The sequence below is a fragment of the Dasypus novemcinctus genome, chromosome 14 (genome assembly GCF_030445035.2).
Source record: "Dasypus novemcinctus isolate mDasNov1 chromosome 14, mDasNov1.1.hap2, whole genome shotgun sequence".
Taxonomy (NCBI): Eukaryota; Metazoa; Chordata; class Mammalia; order Cingulata; family Dasypodidae; genus Dasypus; species Dasypus novemcinctus.
In genome coordinates, this window is record NC_080686.1 from 104,186,801 (window position 1) to 104,204,439 (window position 17,639).

General features: G+C 44.1%; 1 protein-coding gene across 30 annotated transcripts in view; it reads right to left on the reverse strand.

Annotated features, from left to right (window-relative positions):
* Positions 1-17,639, reverse strand: part of PTK2 (protein tyrosine kinase 2) — a 327,553-nt gene that overhangs the window by 47,279 nt on the left and 262,635 nt on the right. For all 30 annotated transcript variants that reach the window (XR_011645712.1, XR_011645713.1, XR_011645711.1 and 27 more), the window contains one exon: positions 7,311-7,422. Coding sequence is in view for 26 of the 30 variants with exons in the window: in XM_071208058.1 (XP_071064159.1) it covers positions 7,311-7,422 (112 nt within the window). In the remaining 4 variants the exon portion in view is untranslated. The remainder of the gene's footprint in view (positions 1-7,310; positions 7,423-17,639) is intronic.

The following is a 17,639-nucleotide window of genomic DNA, read 5'->3' on the forward strand; positions in this document are numbered from 1 at the left end:
CCTCAGTGTCTTCCAGCCAGTGTCCATTTCCCGCTGTAGGCACGCAGAGCAGGGAGAGCAGCTATATTGCACTAGTCAAGTTCAGAGCATTCTTTGGGTCTCCTTTGCCCCCTATTCAAGCTGTACACTGTCTCCTCTGCCTGGAATGCGCTCTACCTCACTACCTTTTGTCCTTTAAGTTTCTCCAGTGTACATCTCTCAGGGAGCCACCCTTGCTTTCTCCAACCTAGCATAAAGCTACAGTCCCTGTCTCTCCCCCCACAGCAGTTTTTCACTTGCTGCTTGGCCTGGAGCAGGTGCAGAAGGCGCTCCAGTTGTTGGCCTGTAAGAGCCCTGGGGGAAGAAAATGCTGCCTTATCTCCTTAGTAATGCCACATTCAGTGTCCCAGAAGATGTCTACTCCAAACTTAACTTACCACATGGATGAATCGTCCCCAAAGACTTTGTGAAACAGGACAGGGACATGAAGGTTGGCGTTCTAGGCTTTTCTCCTACTCTTTGGGCTAGGGAGACAGTTTCCAAACTGTGTTCCACGGAGCCCAAAGGGCTACACCTTAGATTTGTGAGTGGCTGTGCTAGTATGACATTTCATAGGAGAGTATTAATACACATGCATTTTAATGGCTTGCTGGACCTTTCCAAATACTCTTGGAGTTCCAGCATGGAAGGATACAGAGCCAAGGACTAGCACAATACTCCGAGCTTTCTAACAGTTCTAGCGTTACAGCCTCTGGCTTAAATTCTGGAGGTCGCCTCACACCTTTGTGACATGGAAGTAACACATGCAAAAATAACAACAGCTACCATTTTTTAATCCATCCTATAGACTAGGCATGGAGAGAAGTGTATTACATATAATTGGATAATCCTCAGAGCACCAGTGTGAGGCAATTATCATCATTCCCATTTTACAGAGGATAAAACTGAGCCTCAGAGAAATCAGACAATTTGAAGAGGTCACAGAGCTAATAAAGGAAAAACTGCCATCTCCACCATGCCATGGTGCTATTCAATGAAAAGTGCAGTTTTGACTCAGTAAATAAAGGGAAACACAAGAGGAATCGATTGAAGAATGGCAAAAGCTCTATAAAATACGTCATGGTAACTCAAATATATCAACAGGAAGCAAATGATAACACTTGTAAGGCTTCCAATCCAAAATAAAAGCAGGCAAAAAGATGAAAATACACTTCATGGTAGACAAAGGAAATGTACGAAGAACTTTGCAAAACCAAACTGCTAACCATCAGCTGTGGAGAGTGAGAGTGTGTTGCTGGAACAGCTCTGCTTTCTTCTCACTGAACGTGAGCTCGGCACAGAGGCCGTGAGGGCAGGCCTGGAGCGGAAGTCAGTGGTCCTGTCGTGGCCCCGCCACTCACCAGGGTGCCGTGTGGCCAGGGCGTGCCACCCCCTGTGCCTGCCCGCCCCCCACTACAAGGCGGGGTGAGGACGCAGCTGCCTAAGAGTAACTGTCCCCAAGATTAAACTCGTGTGTTTCAAGTGCTGGCAGCAGGCCTTTCCTGTAAGTATCTGAAAAGGTTCACCACTGCGAGGTACTAAGATTTAGCAGTGTCACTACAGCTCCTCCAAGACAGAAACCAACCACGAACAGAGGGGAATTCTGCTGAAATTCTCCAGAGTGAGGCGGGAAGGAAAGGAAGAAACTGATACTCTAAAGTAGTGGTTCTCAGCTGGGTGCCCCTGGGGGGTGGGGAACTTAGGCCGGCGGTGTTGATGCCAGGGCTTCTGCTCATTTCAGGGCTTGCCGTTTAGGTTGGACTTCCTGCAACAACAGAACAATCCTGAAGCCCAGGGACTTGCTCCCTCTCCTGCACGGCTTTGTCATCTCCCTCAACTTTATTCAAATTAAAAATAAACGAAAACCCTGTAATCTGAAATCTAGAACCAGCTCTGTTTTGCAATACAACTAATACCTTGCAGTTTTATTACACTGAAATGTTGGAGAACTGCAGCTACTGTGTATGCAGATGGACAATTGCACTTTGTCTTATTTTTAACTTCACCAAGGTTATTTCACTGTTATGGAAAATCCTATCATCGAGAGCGGTAAGATTCACACTCAGTTGTCGCTGTGGGGTCTGCCACTTGTAGCTGTTTTACTGGTGTTGAGTCCACAAATGAGTACAAGTCTCCAGCTAGTTCATCACATCTAGTTTCAAATATTTCACCTGAGTATTTTCTGTGTATATATAAGTTTATGAAAATTACTTTCCTTTTAATTTTTCTGTATAGTTAATAGTCTCCTGACAGTTAACATCCTTACAGTGATATTCTGAAATTAAGCTAAGCCATTATATTACCTACATATTTTATTTCAGGGTGGTAAATGGAACATTGTAAGACATTTTTTTAATATAAATGGGGTGTTGGGTCTGATTAGGGTAGAAAAACCATGCTCTGAAGCAGCTATTCTCAAACATTTTGTTTCCAGGATCCCTCTGCATTCTTAAAAATTACCAAGGACTCCAGGAACTTTTTATTTATTTATTTTTGAGGTACAAGGGCCTGGGACTAAACCGCGGACCTTGTGTGTGGGAACTGGTGCTCGACCACTGAGGCACACTGGTTCCCGAGGTGGTTTTTCGGTTTGTTTGCTTGTTGTTTGTTTTTAGGAGGCACTGGGGACTGAACCCAGGACCTTCCATGTGGGAAGCAGGTGCTCAACGCGTGAGCCACATCCACTCCCTCCAAGAACTTTTGTTTATCTGAAACAGTATATCTACTGATATTTAGTTTATTAGAAATTAAAACATAAAGTATTTATTAATTTGCTTAAAATGTCAAACTCATTACATGGTTAAAAAACTATTTTTCTCAAAATAAAAAAATCGTGACAAGAGAAGCACATTTTACATATATATACATGTTTAGATTTATTTTTATTTATCCCCCCTTTCCCCCAGATGGTTCTCTTGTCTGTCTGCTGTTTGCTCACCTTCTCCAGAAGGCACCGAGAACTGAGCCCTGGACCTCCCTCATGGGAGATGAATGCCCAGGAGTCTGGGGCCCCACCTGTATTCCACAGGCCACATTGCCTGCTGGCTTGTGGCACCTGCTCATTGTGGCAGGAGGCAGCGCCGGCTTGTCATCTTTCAGGAGGTACCAGGACCTCCCATGTGGTAGGCAGGCACCCAGCTGGCTGAGCCACATCTGCTTTCCCATTTTCTATTTTTTGTAAACCTCTTTCCAAATGAGGAGTCTCAGCTTTGATTCTGCATTCAGTTTACTGTGATGAGCAACTTTCTTTTTCTTTTAAAGATGTATCCCCCACCCCGACCCTGTTTGCACTTGCTGTCTGCTCTCTGTCTCTGTTCGTTGTGTGCTTGTCTTCTTTTTAAGAGGTACCAGGAACCAAACCTGGAACCTCCCATGTTAGGGAGGCATCCAATTGCTCGAGCCACCTCTGCTCCCTGCTTGTTGTGTCTCTCATTGTGTTTCCTTGTTTTGTCTCTTTGTTGCATCATCTTGTTGTGTCAGCTCGCTGTCTTGCTTGTCTTCCTTAGAAGACACCAGAAACAGAACCCAGGACCTCCCGTGTGGTAGGTGGATGCCCAACTGCTTGAGCCACATCTGCTTCCCGCATTGTGTGATTTTTATTGCTACACATGAACAGCTGTGCAGCTGGAAAAGAATAGGGGGCATATTATTATTCTATTTTTTTCCATTTTTTGCTTGTTGCTTTTCTGTTTTTAGGAAGCACCAGAAACCGAACCTGGGACCTCCCACCTGGGAAGCAGGGGCTCAACTGCTTGAGCCACACCTGCTCCTCCCAATAGTTGTTTTTTTTTTTTTTTTTAAGATTTCTATTTATTTCTCCCTCCTCATTGCTTGCGTTCACTGTCTGTTCTCTGTGTCTGTTTGTTGTATGCTTGTCTTCTTTTTAGGAGGCACTGGGAACTGAAGCCAGGACCTCCCATGTGGGAAGGAGATGCCCAATCACTTGAGCCACCTCCACTCCCCCTAGAAGTTTTCTGACATGACGTGGATGCTATCTTTTGATAACAAGCCAAAACCCAAGTGGTAGAGTCTTGAATGTGAGCTGCGATGTGGAGTCTGAAAACATTGTGCTGCCACATGAAAATCCATTAGTTGATCTTGCACTTTTTCTCTCTCCCTCTAGGAATCGCATTCATTAATGTCACCCTGATAAATCAGAAAAGTCTAAGAGTTAGGAAACTGCCAGGTTCATGGTGATGGACAGAAGTTTTTCAAAATTCTAGTTTTTGTTTGAAACCTCCAATGTTTCCCACTGCAGCCTTACCTCTTCCATTTTTGAGAAAATGTCTACCAAATGCCTGGCTTTGAATAACCACAACATACCTGTCAGGTGTTTCTTTGAGTAAAAATGTGTTCCGTGAAAAAGTGGTGCGTTTGGCTCAGCACCCAACACTCACGATGGCCGTCGAGTGAGGATGGCAGCAGGGTCCGCTGGCGTCCATCTCACTTCCTCAGGTGGAATCTTAAGCAGACGTACCCAGAGAAGGAGATTTAACAGAAGGACACTCTGTGCTGCTTCATCAAGGGTGCTCTGGACCAGCCCTTCCCTACAGGAGGGCAGCGACAGTGGGCGCTGCAGTGACCCCTAGTGAAGGTGGGAGCAGCCGTTTTTATCCACCACCACTTTTGCACATTAGTGCAAATGTCGACACTGTGGAAAAGGCAAATAACATGTCCATGCTCTTCTGAAAGGAGTTCTGCACTCTCGCCCCTCTGAGTGCTCTTGGGGACCCCCAGCAGTCTAAGGGCCACTCTCATGGAACACCGTCCAAAGGGGTTTGTACCCTGCCTGAGGAGGCAGCGAGACCCTGGACCCACCCAGTGCGGGGCTCTGCTCAGGGAAACTCCTAATAGTGCAGACAAATGTTAAGATTATTGTACTGTGAAGAAACTGGTACTGAGTACTGATGAAGAACTCAGTAACATATTTTTAATGAATAGCTTTTGAGGTTTCATGCTTTTGTCACCAACTAAGTATAACTAGCTTTTAATTTTGAACCTTGAACGGTGGGAGAAAAATGATTTTCCTTTAAAAAATTAATCAAGCTGCATTAAAAATGTCTTTATTGGGCCACATGTTTATGTACAAAAGCCTTAGTTTCTACCTGGATTTAAGAAACATAGGTGGAATATAGTTGTCTTAAGATACCACATTCAGAGGAAACTACAGGAGAAAATTATTAGCCTACTGTTTCAGAAATGTCAGCCTCATTTTAGTCATCCCAAATACTGTGAACGTGAAAGCAGAATCTGAGCACAAAGATGAACACTGAGACAGTGAAAATGCACACAGGAGTGGTGCTGATGGCAAGGGGTCTCCACACTGAGGTTACCTGTCTACAGCCCCCAAGCACATGTGCATCTGCACTATCACAGATGGCTATTTTAGCCACTAAATCTTTTCTCAAAGGGTCAAAAAGAAAATATTTTAGGCTTTGTGGGCTGCACTGTTGCTGTCACAACTACTCAATTCCGTCTCTGTAGGGCGAAACCAGCCATGACGACACACAAATGAAGGGTATGGCTGCGTTCCAACAAAACTTCAGTTAAGAAAAACAGGCAGCAGGCTGTAGTGTGCTGACTCCTGTTTTAAACAAATAAAAAGGTAGGAAAGCTTCAGTGATAGAAAAGAGCCCCAAAATATGCATTTTGAAAATACCTCAAAAAAAAACAAGCAAACAAGAGATTTAGGGGTAAGGAGGAGTAGCCTTTACCCTCTAAAACCAGAGGCCTAACCACCCCTGCCCTGTGAATCTAATACTATAGAGCTTTAAAAAATTTGCTAAATTAATCAATTAAAAATCCAACAGCCTGAGTGAGATACAGAGAAATACTGAGATGAAAGAAGTTCTTTGAGTCAGGGAGCTTTAGGGGACTGCCACATCATTTGGTACTTCATCACCAAGTACATATTCAAATTGGACTTCTGTGTATTAAACAAAGTGCTGTAAAATGCATCATCTCATTTAGTCCAAACAACATCTCAAAGAGGCAGGTAATATTAAGACCCTGATTTCACAAATGGGGCCAGTGAGGTTTGGGATAGTCGGGCAACGTGTCCAGCCCCAGCCAGTCAACAGCGGTCTGCCGGGAGCAGGTCTGCTGGCTGCAGGCTCGAGAACCACCGACGCGGCACTCCTGACCTCCAGTATCAGACTGCTCTGAGCTTCAGAGCAGGAAACTTGCACAGAGAAGGTGGAGGGAGCAGCTGAGATGCTGGGAGGAGGAGCTGGGATTTTTCCTGTGGGCTAACTAAGGACTTTCTGCTGCTGTTGTCATTGTTAAGCGGGAGGATGACCAGCAGGGTTCTGGTCCTAGCACTGACTCCTCGCCCAAGCACAAGCCCTCAGACAGAAGCCGGGGCTTGCCTCCTCTGCGCCTCAGGTTTTCTGCCTGTAGAGGCTGGACTATGGAACCCTTCAACTCTAAAATTCCGCAGAACTATGTTGATCAAGTAACACATTAAATGTATGCCCATGTTTACTGTTACACAGCTTAAAATGTTGACCAAGAAAATGAAATTTTTTAGGTCAGGCACCATGATAAAGAAAATGAAACAAAACATTGGTACAATATTTAAATAGCATTTTGTGTTAACAGATTTCTTAATGTTTTTGCAAAAGAAACAAGTAAATAATTATCAAATTTTCTTCTCAATGTACAAAACTATGATCCTATCAAAAGCCAAAGGTATATGAAGAGTTCTTATTCTAAGGAAAGTGTCTGAAGGTCAATTCTGTCCCAAGCCACCCACCACACAGCACAGGAAAGGATTTTAAAGTGAGTGGGGAGGCAAGGTCTAAGGATGTGGACAAGATAAAAAGGACAGGACAGGACGGTACAGAAAAGAAAAGAAAAGGAGGAATAGTGTCAGGTGGAATTTGATTCATTTTTAAATAAAGCAAAAGGTAAAGATCATGTGGCCTAGTCTGAATCTGCCTGATGCTTTCATCTTGACTCAGTCATCAGCGAGAACTCTGAAACACAACCAATCACAGAAAAAACTCCCAAGTCAGGTGTGTCCACGGAAGTCTGACAATGGTGGAGGAGGGGATGCAGAGAAAGGGAAGAGCGTTTTTTTTTGACCGCACCTAATCCACTCATTCCTGGCTGAAAAACAGCCTGTATTTGAAATGCAAATTAGGAAAATGAGGATACTATGCAGAGGAGGAGCAAATAAGAAAGGCTTAGTGGGTATAATTGTCATTCTGAGACTGACTTGAGATGTGGCTTTCTCTTCACAGACAGGAGCTGCCTGCACGCTTAGTGCGGAAGTTTAATTAGGACGGTACCTTGGGAGGTGCTTCATCAGACCCTCCGGAGTCCCAGGACACTGTGACTTGTCTTCTGGACTCCATTCTCATCCGCTCTTCTTGCTGAACCTTCTCCTCCTCCAGGATTGTGCTGAAGAGACAACACACTGTTTTAAGGGAACTGACAATCCCTGTTCACACACACCAGCCCCCACCCCGGCTCAGCCAAGGAACACGGTTTCTCACAGTAGGTGATGGCAATTAAGAAAGGACTTTCCCAGGAGAAAAGGATCAGGTTTCTAAGTCTTCACAAAATAATTCTAAAATAGCCTTGCTTCAAAGGGGCAAGTCCATGGAAAGCACCGCCATAAAGTAAGAAAAGGACAGCCAGAAAGAAAAGGAGAAGCCGGGGAAGTCAGGATAAACCGAGGGAACCACTTACTGGCAAGGTTTACTTAAAACCCTGAGAAATTTCAAGCAGCACTCGCATCAAGCATAAACGTGTCTCAAGGCCGAGTCTTCAGGTGAGAACAGGCTCGCGCCTAATTAGCACATTATGTTGACAAGGTAGCCTGTAGTCAATAATCTCCCCACACTGCTCCATATGACCTTGCGATTTCACCTTAACCAGCCCTTGATCTGAGCAGGAGAACGAGGAGCCCCGGGACAGGACTTACGAGTGCCCCTGAACAGCCTGCTCGCTCTCGGCTGCACAGCGCAGCGGCGCCACGCGACTCACCCTCTCGGCCGCCGCCGGCCCCGGGGCTGCCAGGCGGCTTCGGACTCCGGGCCTGGTGCCAGAGCTTCAGCTGCGCAGGGGGCAGCCCGACGCTCCCTGCCCAGGCCCACCTGGTTCCCCAGGGCGCCGCGCCGGCAGGGCTCCCCCGACCCGCAGCGGCTCCTCCCCTCCCGCCTGTGTGCGCACACTGAGGCGCATTCCCCGCTGCCGGCCCCTGGCTGCAGTGCAGTAAATAACCACCCAGAATTACTCATGACAGTGAGATCAGCTGCACCAGACCCTTTGCTAATCTGGGAATTTGTTCAACTGTTTCAAAAATGCATTCCTGCCTGCCTGGAAGCTAGATTGTGTTGTTTCTCACGCAATCACCTTTTAAATCAGGAAAAGACAGACAAAATTTATTTCATAATTACCCTGAATCAGCAAACCATTACTGCAGATGTAAGGGACATTTTTTGTTTTGTTTTGTTTTTAAAAGGAAAGGGACTGTTTCCCTCAAAGAAATGATCACATTAGCACTTTACAGAAAAGCGGTTAGTCAAAACATCACCCCCACACCCAAAGGTGATTTGGCTTTCAGCTGCTCCAGTTAGAGGGTCGCGACTGAGAACACAAGCACGAAGCTTAACAACGCGGAAGAATCCAGAGGCAGCCTCAGGCAGCTGGCCAGGTGCAGACTGTGGCCCCGGGGCTCCCGTGAGGCCCATACCACCTCCAGGCGGAGGAGCTCAGAGGGCGTGGAGGGGTCCCCCGTGCTGCTAGGCGCAGCGCTCTGGGTTTGCTAAGCCATGCGGTGACAAGTGCCCATCTCAGGCTGCTGCGAGCATGAACCCAGACCCGACAAGCGTTTACAAAGGGACGCCGATGTGAGCGTGCCTCCTTCCTTAGCTCGCCTGTCCTTCCTACCAGGTGCTGGCTCTGGAGTTATCTAGGCAGAGCCCGGATCTGCTATGGGCTGCTGGGTGCATGATGCGGGCGCTAAGGCCTCGAGGTGCCTGCCTAAGGGAAACAAGACTCAAGAAGCTGTGGTCTGGGCTGTCGCTCAGGGGGCTGAGCGCTGGCTTCCCACATATGAGGCCCCATGTTCCATCCACACTACTTCCTAAAAACAAACGAATGCGAAAACCAACTCCCGTTGGGGAGCGTATATGGCTCAGCGGTTCAGTGCCTCCTTCCCATGTACAAGGGCCTGTTCAATTCCTGATACCTCCAAAAAAAAGGGCCGTGCTCTGATATGCGTGCTGCGCCTCAGGAGGGAGAGAAGCTCTCTGCCCGGCGCTGCCAGGAGCTGGACTGGAGGCTGAGCTCAGTACCTGGCACACAGCTGGCACTTAAGTACTGGCTGGATGGACAAACACTTCTGTATGGATATAAAATTCTCGCATTTTCTTAACTCGTTAGACGCGATGGGACTGAGAAAAGGACACGATTTTATCACTAAAGAGCAGCAGGGCAGGATGGAAGCAGCCTGGGGCTTAGAGCCAACTGAGCTCAGGATCGAGTTCTGTCACAGCCAGTCTATGTGATCAGACCACGCAGCCCTCTGAGCCCACACATAGACGTGGAGAAGGCCTAACCTGTCTCCAAGGGCTGCTGTGAAGATCAAAATTAAAACTGGACAATCTACGTGAAGAGCTCTGAAACCCACGAATCTTTCAAAACTGGAACGAAAAATTACAAATCCCCAGTCAAATAACAGCTCATGTAACTAAGAGCTACGTTCTGCTGCCTCACAGGGGCTTTACCTGTGAGGCACTGAATACCTCTCTCTCTTTTTCTGGCCAACTCCTATTTACATTTCAAGTGCCAAATAGCACTTTCTCCAAAAGTCTTCCCTGAAGCTCCCAACTTCCTTTGGGCTGAGTTGTTTCTCTCTTATGTGTCCCCCAAACAGTGAGTGCTTTACTCAAGTGTAACTTCCGTTAAATCCACTAAACGGTGAAAAAAGAGCATGTCACCATGCTTCCCACATGCTCCAGCGGCCGACAGGAAAGAACGACAGGCTGCTTTCTGCGAGGCGACCTGGGAGAGCAGGCACCCTGGCTGGGCAGAGCTGGCCTGACTGGCTTCAGGCAGGGTCACATGCCTGCTTGGCAGTTTCTCAGCACCCTGCTCTAAATAACTCAATTGCCTGACCCTTAAAATAGAAGCACATGAGAATTTCCTAAAAGGTTATGGTTTTAACAAGTAAAAATCCATTAAGTAAAAGTCTACAAGAAAATAAAAAAAAATCTTGCCCTTTCTTCCATTCCTTCAAAATATTAAAATACAAGCAAGCTTCACGAAGGCCAAGTGGGACACCATTCAAGGCAGCAGGAACTCTGTTTTAAACTGGTCCCATGAAAGCAATCTGATTCCACATGGGCTGTTTTTGTGAATGGCCTCTCTGGTCTTAAGGCCACTGTCGCCACCCAATAGATACTGTGTCGTCCTCTGCCACCAGGAGACCCTCTCAGGCTGCGCATGTCTCGACCCTCCCACCCACACTCTTCCCGTTCTCTGACCTACTGAATTTACTGCCTGAATCCTTCATTTGGCCCCAAGCACGAACGCTGTGAATGGGCACCACCTCCTCAGGGATTTGGATGGCATGCTCCTGTGGCTGTCAGGCATGGATCCCATTTTCCTGTCAGGTATGTAACACCTGCATGCTACAGGAGCTTCAATATTCCTTTAACTGAACACACCAGGCTTGTGCCTCAAAGAACGCAATGTCAACTGGGAAGCAAGTTCCTTGAATCTCAGTACTTCATTCTCATACCAAAAATAACATGTCAAAATGCTTCTGAGAAACTGTAACTTGCTGCTCACAGTAGCCAAGAATATAAATAACTCATAAAAATATCTGTTTTTACAATGGGAAGACCATTCCATAGATGGAGTAAGAGTGTACGTGGAGACATTTCTAAACTTTTCTCTTTACAGCTGCTCAAGAACTCAGGGCAATAAACTACTAGAATGTGCAGAGTGTCAAGAAGGTCAAATTTAAGCATATTTTCCCAACTGCAAATATTTTTAGTAGCAATACATTCGCTGCCTAATGTGAACTGGCAATGAGCCTTCAAGCTTTTTTCTTAGAATGGTGGTTTCCTAGAATAGCTGCAGTTTTCAAACTTGCAAACACATGAAACAATTTAAGACTTTCAGTTAACGAGTATTGAGAAGGGGAAAGGAGTACTTTATTTAATGCTCGTTTGATTTTATTTTTTACTGCCTTTAACAAAAGAGTCACCAAAGTAAACAATTCACAGTACAAAGGATATAAAACCTTTTAAGAGTGACTCTTATTTTAACTGTTTTTCTTCTCTTGGACTGCAACATTCACTGTGAAACTTGGTCTCACCATCTCCATGAACTGGTATGGAGAGGTCTTACTGGAGTAACAAAAAGTGATTTCACATGTGTGGTATTTTGATGGTGAACAAGAAAGTGGTCTAATAGTTCTTTTGTTTCCAATATTGAGCTAAGACATGAATAAAACACATCTCCAACACAGACAATCCAGCACAGACAAGTCCGAGGAGTGGAAAAGGCTGATAATTCCCGCGTGGCTGGTAGGAAGCTGTTCAAGGTGCTCCAGGGGACAGAGCAGACCCAAGGTGCACCTCTGCTTAGTGAGGAACCACTGGCAATCTTGTCCATTTCAACCTGTTTCATCACCCATATCACGAGAATAATAATGTCTGCCCTAGCCATTGTTAGGATGCAGAAAAAAAGTATGTGGACAAACAGTAAAGTTTTAAGTGTTAGTTGTTAGTTCTAGGCTTTTAACTGTCTTATGTGTAACTAGGAAATAAATTTTTTTTTTAAGGACATACTGGGGATTGAACCCAGGACCTTGTACATGGAAGCAGATGCTCAAACCACTGAGCTACAACTGCTCCCCCAATAAAATTTTTAATCTTTCACCTCCATCACATTTTTTCTGAGAGTTACTATACTTACCACTTTGCTTTTTGAAATTACAAATCATTTTATTCTTTTAAATACAAGAAATACTCTTTGCTTTAATATGAAAACATTTAGTTTTTTTATTGGACTTTGATCACCTAAACAAAGGAATGGCATCATAAAATTTGGTTTGGATATAAAATTCATCCGGTTGAACAGCTACTTAGGCTAACCTGGAAAATATCCAAAGAAAGAAGAGCGATAAAATTTGAAGGAAAAAAAAAAAAACCCAAGAGGGAAATGACTTGTCTTGGCAAGTTCATGGGAATACCAGCTTTGAAACATGATCTCTTATAATTACCCAACATTACTTCACCATAAAGGAATGAAATTGACCTTTATAACAAAAAAAAAACCCTGGTATTTTTGCCGAAAACAAGTCTGGAAATTTGAGAAGCGGCTGGAGGTGGCATGTCTGGATGTGGCTGACCTAGTGGCTAATGGCACAGTTGTAATGCCATAGCGCATGCTTCTGATTTTCTTATAAATATGCACAACAGAGAGGACAACTAGTTTCACAAAATGCACAGAAATCACACTTCCCTTAAGTATTTCATACTGCAGAGTATGAAGCACTTTTTCGTTATTGTTGTTGTCATACCCATACTAGAATTTTCTTAAAAAAGGGATTTCTAGTAAAATCTTACTTTGAAATGGTGTTCTCTATTTCTGATAAGTTTGGTTACCTCCTATTTGACCAACCCCCTTGCTGACAGCAGCTATAAACTCAGGAGATAACATAAGAAACCACTGAAAGCACAGGGCGCAGCCCCAGCAGTCTATGGAGGGGAGCTCACACATGAAGGAGCACGTGGGGAGCCTCCAGCTTTAAGGGCCCTCTGCCAGGCACTCAGACAGGAAGGAGGGGCGGCATGGGGAGCCTCCTTCTTTGATGGCCCGCCAGGCGCTCAAACGGGAAGAAGGGGCGGCGTGGGGAGCCCCATATTTTGTATATAAACTCTGTCCAAATCTCAGGCTACCCCAGAACCATGCCCATGAGGAGCTAAGGCTCAAATAAATGAACTGGGATTTGAGCTGCCGCACATAGCAGAGACAGAGTGTTAAATCTGAGAACAGCCAAGTTAAACAGCTTCTATAAGAAACAAAGAAAATGAACATTCTTTGGAGGAATAAAATATAATCTAGAGTTTCTGTAACATATCATTCAAAATATCCAGGATATAATCTAAAATCAATGGACAAAGAAACATGAAAATGTGACCCAGTCACAAGAGGGAAAAGAATATAGGGAAGTGGACTTGGCCCAATGGATAGGGCATCCACCTACCACATGGGAGGTCTGCGGTTCAAACCCCAGGCCTCCTTGACCCGTGTGATGAGCTGGCCCACGTGCAGTGCTGATGTGCACAAGGAGTGCTGTGCCACGCAGGGGTGTCCCCCGCGTAGGGGAGCCCCACGTGCAAGGAGTGCACCCCGTAAGGAGAGTTGCCCAGTGCGAAAGAAAGTGTAGCCTGCCCAAGAATGGCACTGCACACACAGAGAGCTGACATAGCACGAACACGCAACAAAAAGAAACACAGATTCCTGGTGTCACTGGTAAGGATAGAAGCAGTCATAGAAGAACACACAGCGAATGTACACAGAGAGCAGATAACTGGGTGGGGGGAAGGTGAAGGGGAAAGAAATGAAAAAATAAAAAAAAGAAAAGAAAAGGAATATAAAGGTAGATGGCTTCAAAGATGATACAGATATTGAAATCAGGTGGCAAGGATTTTAAACACTTTCTTACATTCAAGAAAATAAAGGAAATTTTGATCATAATGAACAAAAAAATAGGAACTTTAAGCAGAGAAATAGCAACCAAAAAAAGAAGAAAAAATAAAGAGCCTACAAATCCTACAATTGAAAAGTTCAATATCTGAAAATCTATAGGATGGAATGAAAAGCAGGATGGAGATGACAAGAAATAGTTAATGATCCTGAATATATATCAATAAAAATGATCTAGCGTGAAAGAGAAAAAAGACTGGGAGGAGGGAAAGAAAAAAAAAAAATTAATATATATTTAACTGGAATCCCAGAAGGAAAAGAGAAAGAAAATGGAGCAGAAAAAAATCTGAATGGTCAAAATTTTTCCAAATTTGGTAAAAGCCATAAATTTACAGATAAAAGAGGTTCAGCTAACTCAAAGCTTGATTAACACAAAGAAAACCACACCCTGGCATACCCTACTTAAAATTGCTGAAAACCAAAACTGAAGAGAAAACCATGAAAGCACCAGAGGAAAATGACATAGTACAAACAGAAGATCCATGACTTGAACGGCCACTGACTTCTTGCGAGAAATCATGGAGGCTAGATCATCATTGGTTTTAAGGTGCTGAAAGGAAAAACAAAACAAAACAGGAACCTATCAACCCAGAATTCTATATCCAGTGAAAATAAAGATGTTTTCTGGTAAAATAAAGCTAATGGTATTTGCCACTAACAGACCTGCACCACGAAAAAATGCTAAAGGAAGTTCTTAGGCTGATGGGAAACCACATGTAATTAAATCTTCTGGAAAGCGTGCAGAGCACTGGCAAACATGGTGGTAAATACAAAAGACCACTTCTTTCCTTATTCTCTTTAAAATACTGTCTAAAGCAAAAATGACCATCTTATTTTGTGGGGTTAATAACTTGTACTCACATAATACATGTATGACAAGTGCTACGTGATGGCTCAGGGTGGCTGCCAGGTTTCTATGTGAAGTACATAGTTTTTTAACTCTATGTAGACTATGGAAAGGTAAAGCTGTAATTGTAATTCTGAGAACAATCACTAAATTTATAATGTGAAAAAGTATTATTAAAATATAGAATGGAGACAGGGTATGAAGGCCGAGAAAGTGATGTAGAAGGTAAACTGTTGGCTTCGAAGTATCAAACACTCTTGGCCAAGACCTACCACAGAGGACTTTTGCTTCTCCCTCTCATCTAGACTTTAGGTCCATGCTAATGTGGATACTGACAGGGAGCCAGTGTTTCTACATTGGTTTCCTCCATTCTCTTATCCAGTCTCATTTCTCTGCGTCCTCTGCAAGCTGAAGTAGAGGAGGGAAACTCCTAGAGGCACAAGTACTTCGTTTTTCAGCAAAGGAAGGGAAGGACCTTCATGTCTGCTGCATTCTTCCTTAATGTTTTTAGGGATAACAACTCTGGAGACAAATTTCAGTGCAGGTGAATTTACAACTCAAAAGGAAACTGTGGGGAAAAGGGAAACAACAGTGGAGACGGAACCACAGGGGAAGAAATTACAGAGGCTGCTGGGCCACGGCAAAGGCCGCTAAGAGATCTGGGTCCTGCGGGAGAAGCGTATGGTTTACAGCAGAAATGGAACTGGAGACTTCATGGAGGACCGCCCATTTGGAAGAGAGGTGCCAAATGGCTTGAGCCACCTCTGCTCCCGCTTGTTGTGTTTCTCTTTTGTTTCCCGAGGGCTCGTTTTACCAACAAGTGAGGGCAAGTGAACAGAGCCCAGTGAAATACAGGAAGGGGGCAGAAGAGTAAGAGACCCTAGGAGAAGAGAGGGACACTGAGGCAAACAAATAGGAATGAGCACTGGTCCTGGAGCCAGGAGACCAGGGCCCAGGATCTTATTCCCCTCTGCCATGCAAACCAGGGCAAGTCAGAGGCTCTGCTAAGTTTTGGATCCTTGCGCAGAAAGAGTTGTTGTGAAATTCTAATTAGGTAATAAATGTGAAAGTGATCTGTGAAGCTAAGTACAAGCAAGGATTTTAAAAATGAAATGAAAGTTTACTATCACTAGAAATTTGCATAAATCACAAAAAACCAACACATGGGGATATAACCATGATAGAGAAGCACATGAAGACTCTGGAACATGTGTGGGTGAGAGTCAGTCATAGGCAAGAAATAGCATTTGATAAGAACAGTTAAGACAATTTTTATTTAACAGTAAATTCACATTACATTCAGAGCTACTGTTTACTTTTTAGCACCGGGAAGGCTAAGAAACAAAAACCTTAAAGTTCAGATGCTATGAACATTTTAAGATGTATGTAGCAATAATGGGGAGACCCATATTACTCTTCTAGACGGCATCTGTACGTACAGAGAGCCAAAAGGGTAGCAATGAGAAAGAAACTATGGGGATGGTGACTAAGGAAGAATTTAGATACCACCTTTGAAAGGAATTTTGGAACAAATATAAAAAGCACTTAAAACACACACACAGAAGAAGTACAAGTAAGTTCATGGTATACATCAAACATGGAGCTTCTAATTTAGAGTTCACATTGCAGGGTAAATGAAGAATCCAAAATGGTTTAAAAAATACTTGTTTAAGGTGCTGCTCATAGATTAACATTTTAAAATTCAGTTCTTTAGAATACATCTATAAAATGTCCAAAAGGAAGTGCTTTTTGTTTTGCAATCTGACTAATAATAGCTAATACTTTAAAAGCACTTGCTATGTATCTAGCAGACCACATGAATTATGTTGTTTAAATCTCACAAGAACCCTTGGACATAATCCCATTTTACAAAGGGGACTGCTCAGGTTTGATGCCATTCCCCAAGGACAGTAAATGATGGTGCCAGAACTTGAACTCAGATCTGTCTGACTCCAAAGGTCATCTCTCACACAGCTCTGCTGCTGCATGTCTCAAAATTAAATTCAAACAACCAAATATTTTTTTCAGGACACTTGATGGTAACTGATGACTCTTCTCTCTAAGCCTCCAGGCATCTCCAAAAAAGCTTTGTTGTTTTCTCCCCTCCTGCTACAGCAGCTGGCAGAACATGCTTGCTAGAAACTACACAGAATTTTAAACCTTGAGATAAACTATTGCATTTAATCCTAAAAACAAGAGTGTGGGTAGAATTTGCAATCCTCTATTTGCAGGAAGTTTAAGCTATTTGCCTAAAGACACAGACTTGAAACCTTTAACCTTCGTAATACAATATATATAACTCCAAGTACCAGATTAAATTCCACCAAACTCAAGTGTTCTCTGTTCTTGTTCTTATGTAGGTTACATTATCAATCCCCCCCAAAACACACACATACTCTGTATCACTCCCATGCATGTTACTCTAAAGGTACTGTTAGCTTGAACCAGCAGTCTTACAGACCCGCTGGAATACAGTTTCTGTTCGTGGCATGCTTTGTAACTTCCCTTGGATAAGATACTGAGATCCCATGAAAAGTGCAGTAGCTTTTGCAGCTACTTTGGGGTGAGCTGCCACCCGACCACGCAGGTTCTCCCGAAGGCCAGTTTTGGGTGGTAAAGTTAAGAAGCAAAACATGATGATATTAAATTAGATTACCCAAAACCTAGAACCCTTACAAACCCAACAATACCTAAACTGGAGATAAAACTATGTATTCAGGGTAAGCTCCCAGCAGGAGGCGGCACCAACTCTCTGGCCAGCACGTTGGTGTGGCTTGGATCCAGCTTGCCTGAGGTCACCACTGGAGAGTCTTCCTTGCCAAAAACTCACCCTCCCTGCTGTAGCAGAGATGAATGGGGCCACAGCAGCAAATGCAACACATTCAAGATGTGACAACAACAAAAAACTATAGCTAGTAGAACAAGCACTTTGCATCTAACACTGAAACAAGGGTCACCCTTCAAAACCCTGGGTTGGAGCCTCCAAGCATTTGCCAATTGGGCTGCTGTGCATTTTTGGGAATTTCTTTGGTTGATACTA